The sequence below is a fragment of the Symsagittifera roscoffensis genome, chromosome 2 (assembly GCF_963678635.1).
Source record: "Symsagittifera roscoffensis chromosome 2, txSymRosc1.1, whole genome shotgun sequence".
Lineage (NCBI taxonomy): Eukaryota > Metazoa > Xenacoelomorpha > Acoela > Convolutidae > Symsagittifera > Symsagittifera roscoffensis.
In genome coordinates this window covers 73,184,992-73,201,107 of record NC_087063.1, presented here as the reverse complement: position 1 = coordinate 73,201,107, position 16,116 = coordinate 73,184,992, and the positions used below count along the sequence as shown (strand labels likewise).

At 35.9% G+C, this 16,116-nt stretch overlaps 2 protein-coding genes across 2 annotated transcripts; both read right to left on the bottom strand.

The window, feature by feature from the left end:
- Positions 1–826: 826 nt before the first annotated feature.
- Positions 827–11,593, bottom strand: LOC134840479 (2-oxoglutarate and iron-dependent oxygenase domain-containing protein 2-like). The gene is made up of 7 exons (XM_063856296.1): positions 11,173–11,593; positions 10,931–11,046; positions 4,926–6,431; positions 2,754–2,869; positions 2,389–2,523; positions 1,544–1,753; positions 827–1,324 (listed from the first exon to the last, which is right to left on the bottom strand). Exons 3-7 carry the CDS (start codon positions 5,399–5,401, stop codon positions 1,167–1,169), a joined length of 1,095 nt encoding a protein of 364 aa, XP_063712366.1. The 5' UTR covers positions 5,402–6,431; positions 10,931–11,046; positions 11,173–11,593; the 3' UTR covers positions 827–1,166.
- Positions 5,932–11,528, bottom strand: LOC134839958 (2-oxoglutarate and iron-dependent oxygenase domain-containing protein 2-like). The gene is made up of 3 exons (XM_063855587.1): positions 11,173–11,528; positions 10,931–11,046; positions 5,932–6,431 (listed from the first exon to the last, which is right to left on the bottom strand). The coding sequence occupies exons 1-3, from the start codon at positions 11,526–11,528 to the stop codon at positions 5,932–5,934; spliced, it is 972 nt and encodes a 323-aa protein (XP_063711657.1).
- Positions 11,594–16,116: the final 4,523 nt, after the last annotated feature.

The following is a 16,116-nucleotide window of genomic DNA, read 5'->3' as shown; positions in this document are numbered from 1 at the left end:
CTTGGGAAGCTAAAAAATTTGAAAAGATATCTCAAAGTATCAAATGAATCAAGTTGTTTGTTCCACAAGCTGACCTGAAAAAAAAAAGTTTTTTTTTTTCAATACGATAACTCTTGCTAGGCGCAAGCATAATAAAACATTTCGGCGAAGTAGGCCGAGACATTGCAATGACCGCGTTCGGTTGTTCGATAAATATGACTAAATAATAAAAGCACATTTACACGACCCCGCGAAAATTAGGGACGGAAAATAACGAGGAAACAAAAAGAGCTGCAGTAGCCGAATCTCCCCGGAAAAATATTTTTGCCAACTTTACTGCAGCACTCGAAGAAAAATTCCTGCTACGGCACCTCAAACGCACCGAATAATTTTGTTATTGTTAAAATCTCTTCTAGCTACGCCCATTTTACATTAACTTTTCTCAGATCATGTCATTCATCTGAACCGCAGGGGAATGAAATACTTCACAGACTGAGATCTCCACCCTACTTTAGGCAACTCGAAGTCAGTCCAACGAGGGTCCACTAATGCTTCAATTTAAAGCCCGATCTTGAGTCGAATTGCACTAAAATCTGAACAAATCTTTTGAAGCCAAATATCTAGTTAAATACCCTAACACCTCAAAAATTATAATTTTCCTCAATGTTTAGTTGCTTTACTTAGAATACTGTCACCTGAGCATTATGTACTGCTTGCGCAGCGTCACACTATTCTTTTTGCATTATATTTATTAGTCCATATTAGTTCTTCGTCTGAATTAAACATCTGCCCTAAAAAAAAAGAAAAGCTTCTGCAGACCAGCGTTTTCATTCTTAGGACGATTTTAATGTGAGCATGTTTCAGACGTTTTCAGAGTAAACCATGCATTAAATTATCATCTACAACTCCAATAAACTATCCTTCACATTTAATAGAACTGTAAGGTAATCAGTAATTACAACGCTCCCAGTAAGTATAAGTTAGGTACATAATTGATATTCCTTTAACGATTATAATTCATTCAACATAATCAATTATTATATTTTTTTATTTGAGATGTTCCAGCAAGCGTAATTGCTAAAGTTTTTCAAAAATGGATTATGTAATTCACCTAATAAACTAAATTTAAACACTACGGTAATTAACCAAAATTAAGCAAGTTTTAAAACAGTCCAAGAAACTGAGAATCAGCACAGTTTGTTCCTATTCCATCGTTTCTTTCCTGTCATCTGGGAATGGAGAGAGTAGGGAGCGATTCTCACGTAGCCTCCCTGGCCCATGATCCACATGATCAAGTTCACCCTCCTGCCACCTGTTATGGGCAGTGCCGCGTGTCTGTGCTGACCTTCAAAGAATAACATAAGTCAACGACGTCCCAGAGGGTTCAATAAGAAGACTAACTGAGTTAGATTCAGCTTAGCAGTAATTATAAATCTGTCCCTTGTATTTACTTTAATCAGAACTTATGTTGTAAGCTAATAAATATATTTAAAAAATTGATGTTGTAAGCTAAAAAATACATAGAAAATTAAAACGCGTGTCGATATTCTTGTGCATCGCTGACCTTTATGCAAAATGGAGAGTCCGGGTCTCATTTTGACCTCGCCTTGACCTTTGCTTCTATCAAATTGATACTCAGTCACTTCATCTTTCAGAAAGAGTAGATTTCCATCAGTAAAGTTGTCATATCCGAGACACACGTTCAAAGTGGCGACACTCGAATCACGATGTTCCTTTAGTTCTACGTCGAAATCCGAGCTCTCGGAAGAATCTTGAACCGCAGCAATATATCAATGGTTGCAAAAATCTATGCGCAAGGAAAAACAAGGACAGCCGGTTACTGTGCGAGTAGAGTAGCACAGAATGCTACTCAAAAAAGCTAACTTTAGTCGAGTAAAACTAAGTATTTACCGCTTAAGTAAAGCAATTGCAAGCTTTAAAGCTAATAAAATTAACTATTGTAAGCCTGCTTACTCACTCGAAATCACGACTGAAAGTGCTTTAATATGATATATCACTTAACCAAGTCCGATGATTATTTGTGGTACCTGATTTAGCGTGGAAAACCAAGAAAAAAAACTAAAACACCCGAATACAAAGTTTCTCCCCATTTTCAATGTCGGAACAAAGATATTGTTAAGGCAGTGGGCTCATAATTCTCGAGAATATTGCAACTTGCTTAAATAATACTTAAAATCAAAATTTCAACGAAAAATATCATAAGCCCGTTCTCGAAAAAAAACCTGCTTTCGAAGCTCGACAAAACATTTGGAAATATCTTTAAACCTTAGGCAAATTATTCAATGAAGGGTGAAAAATGGCAAATTAATCAATGAGCGGTGAAAAATGGCAATTATATTCTACAATTGACTATGCGGCAATAATTGATCTATTAGCTGCTGTTCCCTTTTTGATAGTCGACTATGAAGGCGTAGTTCTCATCCGCATCCTCATCTGATATGTAGTCTGGGTAGAGCATCTGCACAATTGGAGAGATGTACTCACGGGACAAAGCATCAAAGACAGACTGGAAGCCAATCTCACCTAGAAATCAGCCGCTGGTATTACAAGCCAATATGCAAGCACGTTTCTCGTCCTTGCTTAAAAGTTCTTTCGTTATAATTTTTGATTTTCGTTTAGATAATTGATTACCAAGAAACTATTAAATGCGCGTTTGCAGAGTGAAAAACATGGATCAGTTACAAAAGTATTACTTGAGCATATTAGATCCCAATTTAATAGAACCCCTCTTTTGGTTGCTTTTGAAGACTCACCTAGAATGGCACCATATCTGTTCATGCCATTTGGACGTCTAATCGGAATCCCACTGCTAGACAAATGCTCCAGCTCCTCTAGAAACAGTTTCAGAAACTTCTCCGTGAACAGGCCGCTGAAACATCTTTTGATGAAAATGTTAATTCCAATTACAAGACACGTGGCTTCATTTTTTAAACACCCAAGGCACTCTCAGTGCGAATTTGAGGAACTTGCTGACTTGCATTCTCATACTAGATCCGCGCCTGATAACAAATCCTCTTTTTCCTTTCCCCCAACCTTTTCCCTTTGTTTAATGCAACAGAAATAATAACGACTATGAGACCATAGCTAGAAAATCAAATTTATCAAAAAATTTTTTCATAATTGAGTAGTGACGAGATAATTTTTTTAAAAGATTATCATTGTAATCGAATGAATCGAAATAGGGCTTTAGACAAAAACACGATTGATGCCCTCAGCTTTCCTTGAGCCATCATAAATTGAGAGGACAAAATCACACACCATAGACCCTTTATTCCTTTCTGAACAATAACACAAGAGCCGCCAAGTGAAAATTGCAAAGATGATGAAATTGTAGACCTTAAAACCTCAAGTCGATAGTCATAGTCAATGGACAGTTGAAAATTTGTTCAGAAAAAACTGATTGTTTTAAAATACTTTTCAAATTTGACTTTCAAAAATAAATATATCATTGAAAAATCTTTAAAGTTCAATAAAACTTTATGACTGGCTTTTTGATAACCCTTTTTTAATTTCAGACATTACAATCAATGTCTTTTACACTATTTGTTATCGGAGAACGAAATGTGCTTTTAAATTAAAAAAAAACAAATCCCACGACTTAAATTATTTAAATATAACCGTTAGTTAGTGTTAGAAGTTAAATGTGGGGTGCTTGAGACGCTATGCATGAGTGGTACGCTTGGAGTTGACTGTAGTGCGAGTAATTAGATTTTTTGAATTGGTTGTTCAGGAGTTTGGGTTATTGGTGATTCTGAGACCAGTATGACCAATAAAAAGCTGTGGTGGTTTTTAAGATTGGGCAGTTTACTGCATTTAAAATGGATTCACCCGCAAATGTGACACCACACATTTGGTTGGTTTAGTTTAATGACTTGGTTACACGGGGAGCAGTAAAAGGGGCCGGCTGCAAGGCGGTAAATCTGTACATCAAAACTCAATGTTCATTAAGACTCAAGAAAACTTTTCAATCAACTAACACTCAATAATCCAGGCGCCAATATATACTTGTTTTGGACGGGAGTGCGCGGCAAAAAACGGAAATTTTGGACGAGGATGCGGAAGCTATCGACTCACATGGGGGTCTTCTCCCGCAGACACTCCCCTATGGCTCAAATGTAAGCTGAAGTGGAAAAACTCTTTGGACCTAAAAATAGCTTAAGTATCCATGGAAAAAAAAACAATAATTTATTTCCGAAAATGTTATCGACTTTTTTTTTAAATCGAACGAATTGATTTCAAACTTTCCCCAGTTCACTTTCAAAAACGCTTAATATCAAGCGCAACTTATAACCTCCCAATTTTATCTGAAATCGTACGTAGAATCTCAATCACTGCATTTTTTCATAGATTTACTCCCCCTTCCAGAAAAACCACACCTATTTGTGAATCAATTTTTTGAAACAAACTAAATTTCGAAACATTTTCCGAGAGCCACGAGTTAAACTGTTTTATTGAAAACAGCGACAGGAGTAACTTCGTGTTTACTCTAATCTAAATAACTTTTAAAAACCATCCACACGAAAGGCGTAATTGAAGCAATCCCACTCCCAACTCCAACTGCGATCACCTAATCAACCCACGACCAAGGAACTGCTACCCAGTCAATGATTAGCGCACCTATGATCTGATCACAGCCCATTTTTCAATACCCACAGCAACATACACCACTCGATATTTCATTGACCTATATTAAACTTCATATTTTTAACTGCTTTAAAAACTGGATTGTAATTAGTTCAATAGACCAGTGGTTTTGCCGGGACGAAGGTGCCAAGTTTCTAATACAAGTGACCAGCAGCTCATTTTGTGAAGCAATTTTTTTTCAAACGATTGATTAACTTTTATAATCCCTTGAAAAACTGTTGAAAGCAAAATTAGAGCCAGCTACCAGCAGTTGAGCAATGCAAAAAAATCAACTGTCTTACTTTGAAATTTCATACACGCCCTTGACATCCTTCGACTCGGGGAGAAGCATCCATAATTCACTTTCATCTAAACTTTCTTCAAAATTTCCGGCTGCTTCTCGGAGGAGTTCAAATGTCTTCCGCAGTTCCGGGTTTATGAAGCTATCTTTGAAGTTCTGATCATATGAGTAGATCTCAGGATGCAATTTGGGCAACTCGTTCCAAGCTTCGGTAAAAAGCGATTCGTATTTTTGCCAAAAATCTCTCCCTTCAAACTCTCCATTTACTTTCAACTTCCGAGAAGGTAGTTCCAATTTACCAACTTCGATTGCACGCTGCAACGCGCTTTTGGCACCAGAATCACATGCACCGTCTTCCATTGTACAAAACTCATTGGCTTTCAGATTTCCAATAGTGAGAGTCACAGGTAAAATAAAACCGTAAGTCAAAGCAACAAAATTAGTCAGTCTTGAACTTTTGAGTGTGCGCTTTAACATCGGAAATTAGCGACAGGCGTATTGAATTGCATAGCCGGTATCTGTAAGACTTGAATATCCCACCATCGAAAAAAATTTCAAGGTAATTATCGAGCTCATACCTATTGCGAGTTCAATATTTTGAGAACAATTGAATAGCTTTCCTCTTTATAACAAGATTGATAAAAAGGTAGAAAAATAGATATTATATACTTTATAAAATGGTCTATTAAAAGCGAACTGAAACTTGAATTGAAAAACTATTGAGCACAAAGATGAAATCGAAATTTTTTAAATGCGAAACAAATTATGAACAATTCCCAATCCTAATACTCTTGACAATGATCTTAATTTGTGTAACGACCGCTGTGTACTTAACTAGTAATATACAATCTAATGCACTCAAAACACGTCTGTATAAAATTTAAATTCTCTTTCTAAGTTAGTTCCAATTGTTTGTTAAAACATGCTCAACATGTCTACATTTGATTAGTATTAAAAACTACTTGTTTTAACTGTTCTCGTTAACAGCAGATTCAGCTGTCAGACTCTTATCGCTCACTCCATCGATCCAATGCTGTTGTCTGCAAACTCGGAGGGTATTTCCCATTTCTCACATACCCTCCCTCCCCATACATCCACAAGATCAAGTTCACCCGATGGCCACTGGTGATCGGCAGCGCCGCATGCATATGTCCCCCTTTGTGCAATATCGACAGACCAGGGGTCATTTTGATCTCTCCGTCGCCTTTCGAGTCATCATAAGACTGACAATTCGGACAGCAATGCGTTTGATTATCGCCCCAGAATTTCAGGTTTCCGTCTGTGAATTTGTAGCCCAGACATACGTTCAAGGTCGCCAAACTGGAGTCGCGATGGCGCTTCAAATCGACGTCGAAGTCCTTCGAAGGGTCCTTTCGGTAGTCGACGGTGAACGGATAGTTGTCGCATGTATCCCCGCGCGCAATGTATTCTGGGTAGATCATCTCCATTATTGGCGAAATGAAGTCGCGGCAAAACTGGTCAAATACAGCCTTCATCCCAATTTGGGCTAAAATGAAGATTCAAAATAATATACAAAAAAGGGTGATATGTTAATGTTACAATAAGAAGTAATTTTGAGTACAGTACATGTATTAAATATGACAACTATGATGCAGAACAAGCCATTTCATTTTCAATCAATTGTACATGCTACTAAGATTGTTTAAGTAAATACATTAATCAAAATACATAACTCAAACACTAAAAAAATAAGACATAACAATCCAAAAACTGAGAAAAAGATGAACTACTCTCAGATTACTTAGTGCCAGAACCATCCTAGAAAACAAATTGAAAAGCAAACAAAACTTGACCACAGAAATGAAACAGAGCTTCGCAACCTTAGCGAAGCCGCACAACCATAGCAAGCTAGCAGTTTCACTGTAGAAAATATGCTCTTTCTTTTTTTTCTATCTTTGACCTTTCTAAAGAAAGAAAGAAAGAATTTATTAACAATGAGAAATACATTCTTTCTTTAAAAAGGTCAAAGATAGAAAAAATGAAAAGAGAACGTAAAACTAGAAAAAATATATGTAAAGGAAACCAATCCCAAATTGGAGATTCAGAATCACACGTCTTAGCTTCTGCACTACGGTCGCTTGAAAACCGTAAAACACAAGTCACTATGAACCAAATACAAATGTATAATTATATGCGATATAATGAGCTTAATGCGAAAATCCCGACAAAAAAATCAGCACTTACATTTGCTAATTGAACCCAATACAAAGATATAATTCTATGCGACTTAATGAGATAAATGCGAAAATCCCGACAAAAAAAATTAGCCCTTTCATTTGCTACTTGAATTGGAAAAATGCGGACTTCGTTATATGATACTGAATTCACATTTTCGCTTCTAAGAAAAACGAGCGAAAGTCACTCAGTCGTAAAAAATGAAAAAACAACAAAAAACCACATTTAAAAAAATTATAATTTCTCTCGAATGGTGATTGTTATAGCAAAACTAATTTACAATAATACAACATTTCAAGTTTTTTCAAGTTTCTTTGTTTATTTCAGTAAGAACAATGTTTCTATCAAAATGCGTTTTAAATGGACATTCGTCAAAATTTAAGGTTGAACTACTACAAAAAACTACAAGAGTGGTGGACAGATGACGTTCATGGATATTTTATTAGTTTTAAATAGTTGTATAGAAAAACAGAAACTTTTATAATTTTGTTAAAAAGATAGGGAGGAGATTACAGAAAAGAAGAGTACTGCCAGACTCGTCAATGTTTTTATTTAGAAATGCTAACTCGGATTGAGTGGTTGATCAGTAAAAAACAAAACAACGGAAGAGCCTATGAAACAAAAACTGAAGATAAGGAACATCATTTCGATTACTGTTTTGAATTTGATACAAATACAAAATCTAGATTTGTCAGAACATCTTTTATTATATTATCCAAATTTAATAGACTTCCGGTTGTTTATACTACAATATACCAAAAAGAAAACGATTAAAATGTAAATTCTGGTAATTTCTTTTTTTTTCGCTGGTTAGAAGTAGAAAAAATCAAAAAAAAATTTTGATCGAAATTTCAAAATTTGATCTGAGTATCGAAAAAATAATATTAAACCGAAAAACTATCGAAAAAATAACAAATAATAGTTACGTTGGAAAACTTTTCAGTAAAATTTATTGATTGGAAAGTTTCATAAACATAATTTTGTTCTGATTCAAAAAAAATTTTAAAATCTGTGAATACTTCATTCTGATTGGTTAATACCACCAAGATTACCTGAGAAGGAAAGCTCGATTCTGATTCGTTGATATCAAAAAAGATAAAAATTTCCTTATAAGTAATGCTCGATTCTGATTGGTTGATATCAGAACTTTTGAATAACTCAATGGTTAAATTAGATTATTTTTTCCAGTTTGGCCAAAAAGGATGTTATCCATTCTGATTTTCTTTCACGTTAAAAACAATTTGTTAAGAAACTTACATAATTGTTTTTTTTTAAACTATTATTCATTTTAAAATTTGGAACATTCTAAATCTCCCATTCATTCTGAAGTTCTTTTTTGTACTTATTGAGATTCCGTCACTGAATTCAAACGAAAGAGTTGCATGTCTTTGTGTGGCAGACAAAACACTCATAAAGATGCGTCAAGACATCGTAGAGCCTGCGGTGTTTTGAAGTGTTCGAACTGTAACTTTTATACCTATAGCAGCGAGCAACTCACTAATCATATCACGAAGAAGCATTCTTCTTGTCAACATAGCATAATGTTAAATATGGAACAGACGCTCAGCAGTCTCCAAAGACACTTCATGAGAAGGTAAAATTAATACTTTTTAATTAAAAACAGAAATTGCTATGAATAATAATTTTTTCTGAATCTGAAAAGTCTATACAACTGTTATAAATTTGAAAAACTCTAGTAAAACTTATTCAGTTTTTTCATCACAATTATTGATGTGTCTTTTATTTTTTAATTCAAATGTTCTTATTGATGATAAAACCAACAACAATCGAGTTTAAATTGTCGCGAAACTTTCAATGGAAATCGATCCGAAAATCTTTAATCTACAGTAAAAACACCATTGGTTGCAAGCTTGCGGAGATTTTGTTGCAATAAATTTGTAGTACAAACGCATTAGATTCGCTAATGAGTGGTTAAGTATTTGTTAAAAAGTTGTAAAAAAATTGGTTATTTAGGAAACATCGACTAATTGAAAGGTTTTGCCTAGCTACCATTTTAAAGTTTTCCTTGTTTAGTGCTTGTAAAGTGTTCATAGAGTAGTGCGTTTTTAAGCAGAAAAAGTAAGTTTTAAGCAGCTAATAACTCAATTCAATTCATTAGGAGTTTAGAGATAATTTTACTAAAATTTAGCTTAAAAGAAACATCTTGAGAAAAAATCCAACAAAAAGTCTCAAAAATTTATATTTATGTGTAAATTATTGAAAAATTTGTTATCAACGATATATTAGAAAAAAATATATGAAAATTCAGATGTTTTGAGGATAATTTTTGTGAAGGTAGCCCAACTTTGCAAAAAATGCAAAAAAAAACAGAAAGTTATGATACAGAGATTTTGCAACTTTTCTCCAAAAACTTTAAATTTTTGCATTTTTCCCAATACTCAAAGATTTTACAATTTTTCCCAAAAATTTGAGTTTTTTTAAAATTTCAGACGGGTTGGAGAACTATATATAACCTGCTTCCGAAAAACATCATTCCACAATCTACACACAATTAACCATTGATATTTACCAATTAGATAACGCGCGCCAAGGGTTTTGCAAAAAAAACTAGACATTTCCACAAAATCCAAAAAATATCGTTTTTCTTACCATACTCTTACCATCACATAAACCATGAAACCTTACCAATTCTATTCCCTGTCATAATACAATGTAGACTCTATACCCAATGTTAATACATCATAGCTGTGTGACTGGATTTGATGCTCTATTTCCTATCTTAAAACATAGGGGTCAACACCCCCCCCCCCTGACCAGCCCCAACATCTACTACTACTTTTTTGAATGATCTTTTTATGATTTTTTTTTGTGCCATCGTTTTCTTTTTTAGTGTTCCTTCAAAGGATCGCATCCAAAAATTAGCCAATATTTTTGGATGCGATCCTGAGGATGCGCATATGGCTAACCCAACCACCCAGATACTTTTTTTGGTCATCAGATAAGTTAATAAGAGGACACTTAGTCGATATAAAATATGCCGAAACCTATTGGGCTGCAAAAAAAAAAGAAATTAAGCTGCAAAAAAAAAAGAATTTCCAACAAACCGAGTTGGCAAAATTATAATTGCCATAAAATGCATATTTCGATTCAACCGCATATTTAGTGCTCAAAAGCGGTCTGTTGCAACAAAAAGACCCAGCATATTAATGAGTCAAGGATCCAGGAGATGAGATCTGAAGAAAACTAGGTCCGGAAAAAAGCCTAGTTCACGATTGCAATATTCTTGATTAAACTAATTCCAGCTGAGCCAAGTGGCAACTAAGCCGACAAAACATAAGCAGACAAACAAAAGTCCGACAATTTGATTTTTCCCGGAAGCTTTTTTAATAACTTCATACATACTGAAAAATCAGGGCCTGGGACTCGAACCCCAGATCTTGGGTTAGAGAAAACCGCGTTAAATCTAGGCAATGAGGGAAGCAGTCTCGAAGTTGCTAAGGTTCGCTTATAGAGTGACTTCAATTTCTTCTTCAGGTGTTAGAAAGTTGTTTACAGGGAAAAAGTCTAGTTCCCGATTACAAATACTTGCTTTAGCAACTGTATTTCTAAATTGAGCTATCAAGTGATTTTTAAACAAAAAAAAACTATATTCTGATTTGATGATGCTGGCTAAGCACAAGTGTAATAAATGGGATATGAGAGCTTTTTGATTTATTTCAATAGTAATTTAATTATTTCTAGTTCTGCTATAAAAACACTAGATATTGCATGTGTAATAAATATAACTTGCAAAGACAAAGTCTTGAGCTCGTTTGCAGTAAAAAAAAAATCGCATAAAAAATAACTTACCCAAAATACACCCATATCTGTTCATGCTATTGGGTCTTCTCATTGGTATCCCACTTTGCTCAACGTGTTCTAATTCCTCGAGAAGCAAAGTTCGAAACTCATCAGTGAACACTCCGCTGAAATATTGGTTACAGTAATAATTTTTGTAGTAGCAATTTCAATGGGGGAAATACTTTCAAAAATTGCATTTAATCGCTTCAAATATAACGGCAGCTGAGAAAAACTTGAACAGTCAAACTAACTTATTGAGTTCATAGACACCCTTCACGTCTTTAGACTCAGTGAGAAGATTCTTAACAGGTGTTTCATCAACATCTTCGTTACATACTTTTGCCGCTTCCCGTAGAGCTTTCACAGCTGCTCTCAATTGCGGTTCAATAAACTTTTCCTTAAAACTTTCATTGTACGTAAACAGCGCTGGATGTAAGTGTGGAAACTCAGCCCATGCTTGATCTAGAAGATCAGCATACTTGATCCAAAACTCTCGCCCTTCGTGGAGTCCATTAACTTTGAGTGTTTTAGCAGGCAACTCTCTTTGACCAAGTTCAATTGCCAGCTCAATCGCACTTTTACCCTTACTTTTATCCCCACAGTCCATTTTCGTAATATAATCAAGAAGACCAGATGTTAACTGAAAAAATTTCCATCATTCTTGGACATCGGCACGACTTTTAAACTAACTCCAGCACAGATTGAGGCTATGGTAGTAATAATTACAAATAATTACAGGCGAAGCGGAGCTTCGCATCACTTGCGTTACAACCCAAGCACAGCATTACAAGCTCGTGAATATAAAATGAGACCGAACTAATATAAACGAAAAAAATATAATTTGGAAAAAATGAAAAATATCAGAAAAATTGCCAAATAAGACAACAAACATGCGGTCGGTGTGCAGCTTCTAATGTTAATAGTATGGAAGATTCTGGATATCTGTCGATAATCAAATACTCAAATTCGTAAAAATTTCAGCAGTTTACAAAATCGTATGTTCAAGTTGTTCTGCCTGCTATGTTGGCCAGACTGTTCGCCACTTGGAGTGCAGTCAAAAAAGTGACAATCTTTAATACATACCGGTCAAAAAGTAGACAAAGATTATATTAACCAATCAAAATCATAGAACAAAAAGCAAACTTATTCATATCCTAAGTTTGCTTCCTGTAGTCGATTATAATTGATTATAATATTTCTCATGATGGTGTTTGGCTTAAAGAATGAACATTTTAATTGCAAAAAGATAATTAATATTATTAAGCAAGCTTAAGTCACACAACTTTTCTGGATTATATATTTATTTACAAAATAATAAAATAATGGTTAGAATTTTATCAAATAAATTTAAATTAATTTAACACTGAAATTATAGTCTATGTATGACATGGCTAAAAGTTAACTAACTGACATGTCAGAAATTTGATTGGTCAAAAAGTTTTAGAGCATTTTTAGACATGTTTCTCATTTTTCAGATCTTTGATCGTTTAGTAACAATTGTAAATTTTTTTAATCCTGATGTACCGCTTTTTGTTCATAATGTCAGCAGTGTTTGAGTTAAAATGGCGATGATTGTAGCTGCAAGCTCCTTTTTATCACAGCCTGATTGATCTTGCGCTGGAGGAACGGAGAGAGACGCAGCAGAAGGTCTACGCAGTCCCCGGCCTTTCATTGAACCCAAATACCTTGAACGGGGGGAAACCAAAAGAAACGTTATTAAAAGGGCGGTTCAAAGGGTTTTCAGAAGTATCTCAACATGGGAAAATTTTGACCAGGCATTGGAAAAAAATCGGAAACAATGGATTGAAAATCAATATCCAAAAAATTGGTCGGACAGGGTAGTGTTTGAAACTTGTGACATTCGACCAGAATGGACCAAAATGCAGATTCAGCAGATTAACAGCGAACCTTCCGAATTGACGGTTTTAAGTGATTAACAACGTTATTGGGACAATTAGTCAAATGCTGAAGGTCAAGATATTCTGGTATTTTGAAATTTTAAAAATTCGAAGGATGACGTCATATTCCTGAGAAACGTCAGAAACGGCCACTTTGGCAGAAAACCGGAAGAAAAACACAACAACATTAGTTGAGATAGCGTTAACAACGGAGATTGTGATTGAGAGACAACAACAAATTGCAGAAATAGCAGAGACTGCTCCGAGTTGCAACTATTGTGTCGCTACAATAGTTGCAAGGCCGTTGCGAACGGTGAAGGGTGGAAAACCAGCCTTCCGGAAGGAGAATAAGAGCCTTTTTTCCCCGGATTCAGGAATCCGGAGGGGTCTCGGGACTGGAACTTTTATTAACTTATATAAACTTTTAGCTTCCCTATTATGTCCTGAGTTGAAATTAATTAACATCTGAATTCATTTTGCTAGGATGAGAAGCTAGGAGTTGGGGGAAAGGGTTGATCCATCTTCGATGGAGATGATGATTTTTATCTACTGAACAAAAACAATAATACTTCAATAAATAGTAGTAGCACTGATTTTAGGAGTGACCTCGTGGTCTGGGGATACTGAGACCCAGCCATGAGCTCACTATTTCTGCATGTAATTAAGTTAATTTGAGTGTTTTGACCGAAGCCGAAAGCAGTAACGTTTTTGTCGACCCGATGTTAGAAAAACCACCGAAAGTACTGGCTTGGTAGAGACGGTTAAAAACATGTACAGCTCTGTTTAGACGTTAGCCAGTCGTATTAGGACTAAGTTTTATTTTCCGTCGATATGTATCTTCCGGGCGAATGTTACATAGATGTTTTTATGGCGCTCCTGGGTGTTATTCTTTTTTAACATCATGACCGGCAGAACCGTTGACGAGCACTCCGCGCCCAGCGGATGCTCACATTAACGCCCTTAAAAGGCCAAAACCGCCGGGGCGGAAGTGTAGTTCGGAACGCGGAAGCCTTCGGGATTACCGTGAATAGCTTTTTAACCTAGTTAAGACCGAAAATTCACGAATCAGGAAGGGTGGGGGGATTCGCGGTCCCGTCATCTCCTGAATGATCCGTGACCAAAAACACATAAAGATATATATAAAATCAAACAAAAAGTAGTATAGTACCCAAGAAAAACAAAAAACATAAAAAAATAACCGAAAAAACCAAAAAAAAAAAAGAAGTAAAAAATCAGTAGAAATCATCCCCCCAGACAAGATGTGATCCGACCCTCCCGTTTGTTGTTGATAGATATATTGTTGTTACAGGCATTTATATCAGTCAGAATTGTCACGATCAATTTTGTAGCCCGTTTGTGAGGCTTGTACTGTAGGGTTATTTGAGCATTTAAGCACGTTAATGATAAATTGCGCTCAATCCGGAAGGGTCAGCTGATTTGCGCTCAATTCGGAAGGGTCTTGGGAGAAGACTGATCCGGCAAGCAGTACAAGGAGCAACAAAAGGGGCTCAACGACAACAACAATTGACTGTTGGGTATCGTAAACAAGTTTTGTATCCCTTTTGGTACAAAAATTAAGATATTAATCTGTGGGGGGCTCGACAGTGCTGCACTGTAGTGACCCTTCACAGAACTGCGAATATCCGAGTTAAGCACCTTAATTCGGATATTGAACGAACCCGGAGGGGTATAGTATTACTAATATTATTGCTTATATAGCCTATATTAATACTCCTATACCGTTTTTCAGTGAAAAACTCAGAAAGCAGACCGGTTTTTAGGGTCAAAATAGCGATATTTTGATCCCCCCACAAGTCGCGATTTTTGAGATATCGATATTTTTTTGAAACGGAAAAAAGCGCTAAAGTAGTGTGATACATCGTAACTGCACTACTATAATAAATAGAACCGGTTAATTTTAGTTCGGAAGTGGTTGGAACTATTTTTGTACCGAAAACCGAATTTTCGCGATTTTTGAGAAAACGAAACACTATAAATTCAGAAAATTTTTAGAAATTTTTGAGTTACACCAGTAAAAATAGTTGTTCGGACAACGTCCACTAGTGAATCTACAAGTTTAAAAACCCGCTTCCCGAAAGCCTTCCGGGTTGCAGAGAAATCGAACTTAACGTGTTTGATTTGGTGGATTCAGCAATCCGGAGGGGTACAGGTAGCATAGTTTTTCGCAAATTTTTTCAACTAAAGCGTTTTAGATCGGGTCTTTTGCCTTGAACTAGAAGAGTATAGGCCTTCTGAGCTCGGATCAATAATTTTCAGGTCGAAAAGAACAGAATTGTGGAAAAAGTTAGGCGATACCTATAAGAGAGAAATTTCTTGACTTTAGAAAAAAGACGTTTTGGTTAATAACTTTGGAACTACTGGGCATATCCAGTTGATCTTGTTACCAATAGATCAGAAATTAGCTGAGCTTATTGATAGGGACAAAAGTTTTTCGAAAAAATAAGCGTGAAAATTTTTTGAGATTGTTTTTAGCAAATTCACCAATTTGGGAGGGTAGACCCTTCACGTTTTATAAATTTTTTTTAGGAAAGCCCTTACACCCCTACCAAAAGGTAACAGCGGTTGAATAGAGTAATTTTAGGCTGTCCTAGACGAAAAGGGAAGGCTAAAGGCATAGGAAAACCTTAATCGAGCCGAAGTTAGGCTAGCGATAAGACCCTTCACCGTTAGCGTGAATTGTCAAATAAGAGGCTTAACTTCAATCCGGAAGGGTCTAGGATAGCATTACATACCCTTCCTAGTTAATTGAAAAAGCAAAATAGCATCGGGGAACGTATCCGGAGGGGTATAGGTTGAAAGAAGGAAATCTCCGGAAAACTACATTTACAAAACCAGAGGGCTCCCAATCCGGAGGGGTCCAAAATTTTTCAAATTCGGAGGGGTCCCAATCCGGAGGGGTCTTGTTTTCACAAAACCGGAGGGTTCCCAATCCGGAGGGGTCTAAATTTTTGCCAATCCGGAAGGGTCCTATTTTTGCCAATCCGGAGGGATATATTTTTTTTATTTATTAAAGGACTTAGGTAAACAGAAGAAAGACTACAGTGAGAGGTATTAGGTTATTAGCAGACAGGCTAGGAATCAGTGACTGCACTGGTAACTTGTCTTTCTATAAAAACCAGACCAAGACAAAACAGGTCCGAACTCGGATATTCGCTACACTAAGTCTAAACTAAAAAGAGCGTAATACATTGGTGTAGATTGAAACCCAATACGTTTTTTTGAAAAGTGACTGCCCTGAGGATTTTAGTAGGTCTAGCTCGGGCAGTCCGAAGGCAG

Bases quoted from the DNA above. Each gene is read 5' to 3' on its own strand.
- LOC134839958 (XM_063855587.1), bottom strand. From the start codon at position 11,528: ATGGACTGTGGGGATAAAAGTAAGGGTAAAAGTGCGATTGAGCTGGCA. The intron at 11,047-11,172 runs GTTAGTTTGACT...CCAATATTTCAG, and splicing joins GGTGTCTATGAACTCAATAA to CGGAGTGTTCACTGATGAGT. The intron at 6,432-10,930 runs GTAAGTTATTTT...TCTTCATTTTAG, and splicing joins CAGATATGGGTGTATTTTGG to CCCAAATTGGGATGAAGGCT.
- LOC134840479 (XM_063856296.1), bottom strand. From the start codon at position 5,401: ATGTTAAAGCGCACACTCAAAAGTTCAAGACTGACTAATTTTGTTGCT. The intron at 2,870-4,925 runs GTAAGACAGTTG...AAGATGTTTCAG, and splicing joins GGCGTGTATGAAATTTCAAA to CGGCCTGTTCACGGAGAAGT. The intron at 1,325-1,543 runs GTCAGCGATGCA...TATTCTTTGAAG, and splicing joins ACTCTCCATTTTGCATAAAG to GTCAGCACAGACACGCGGCA.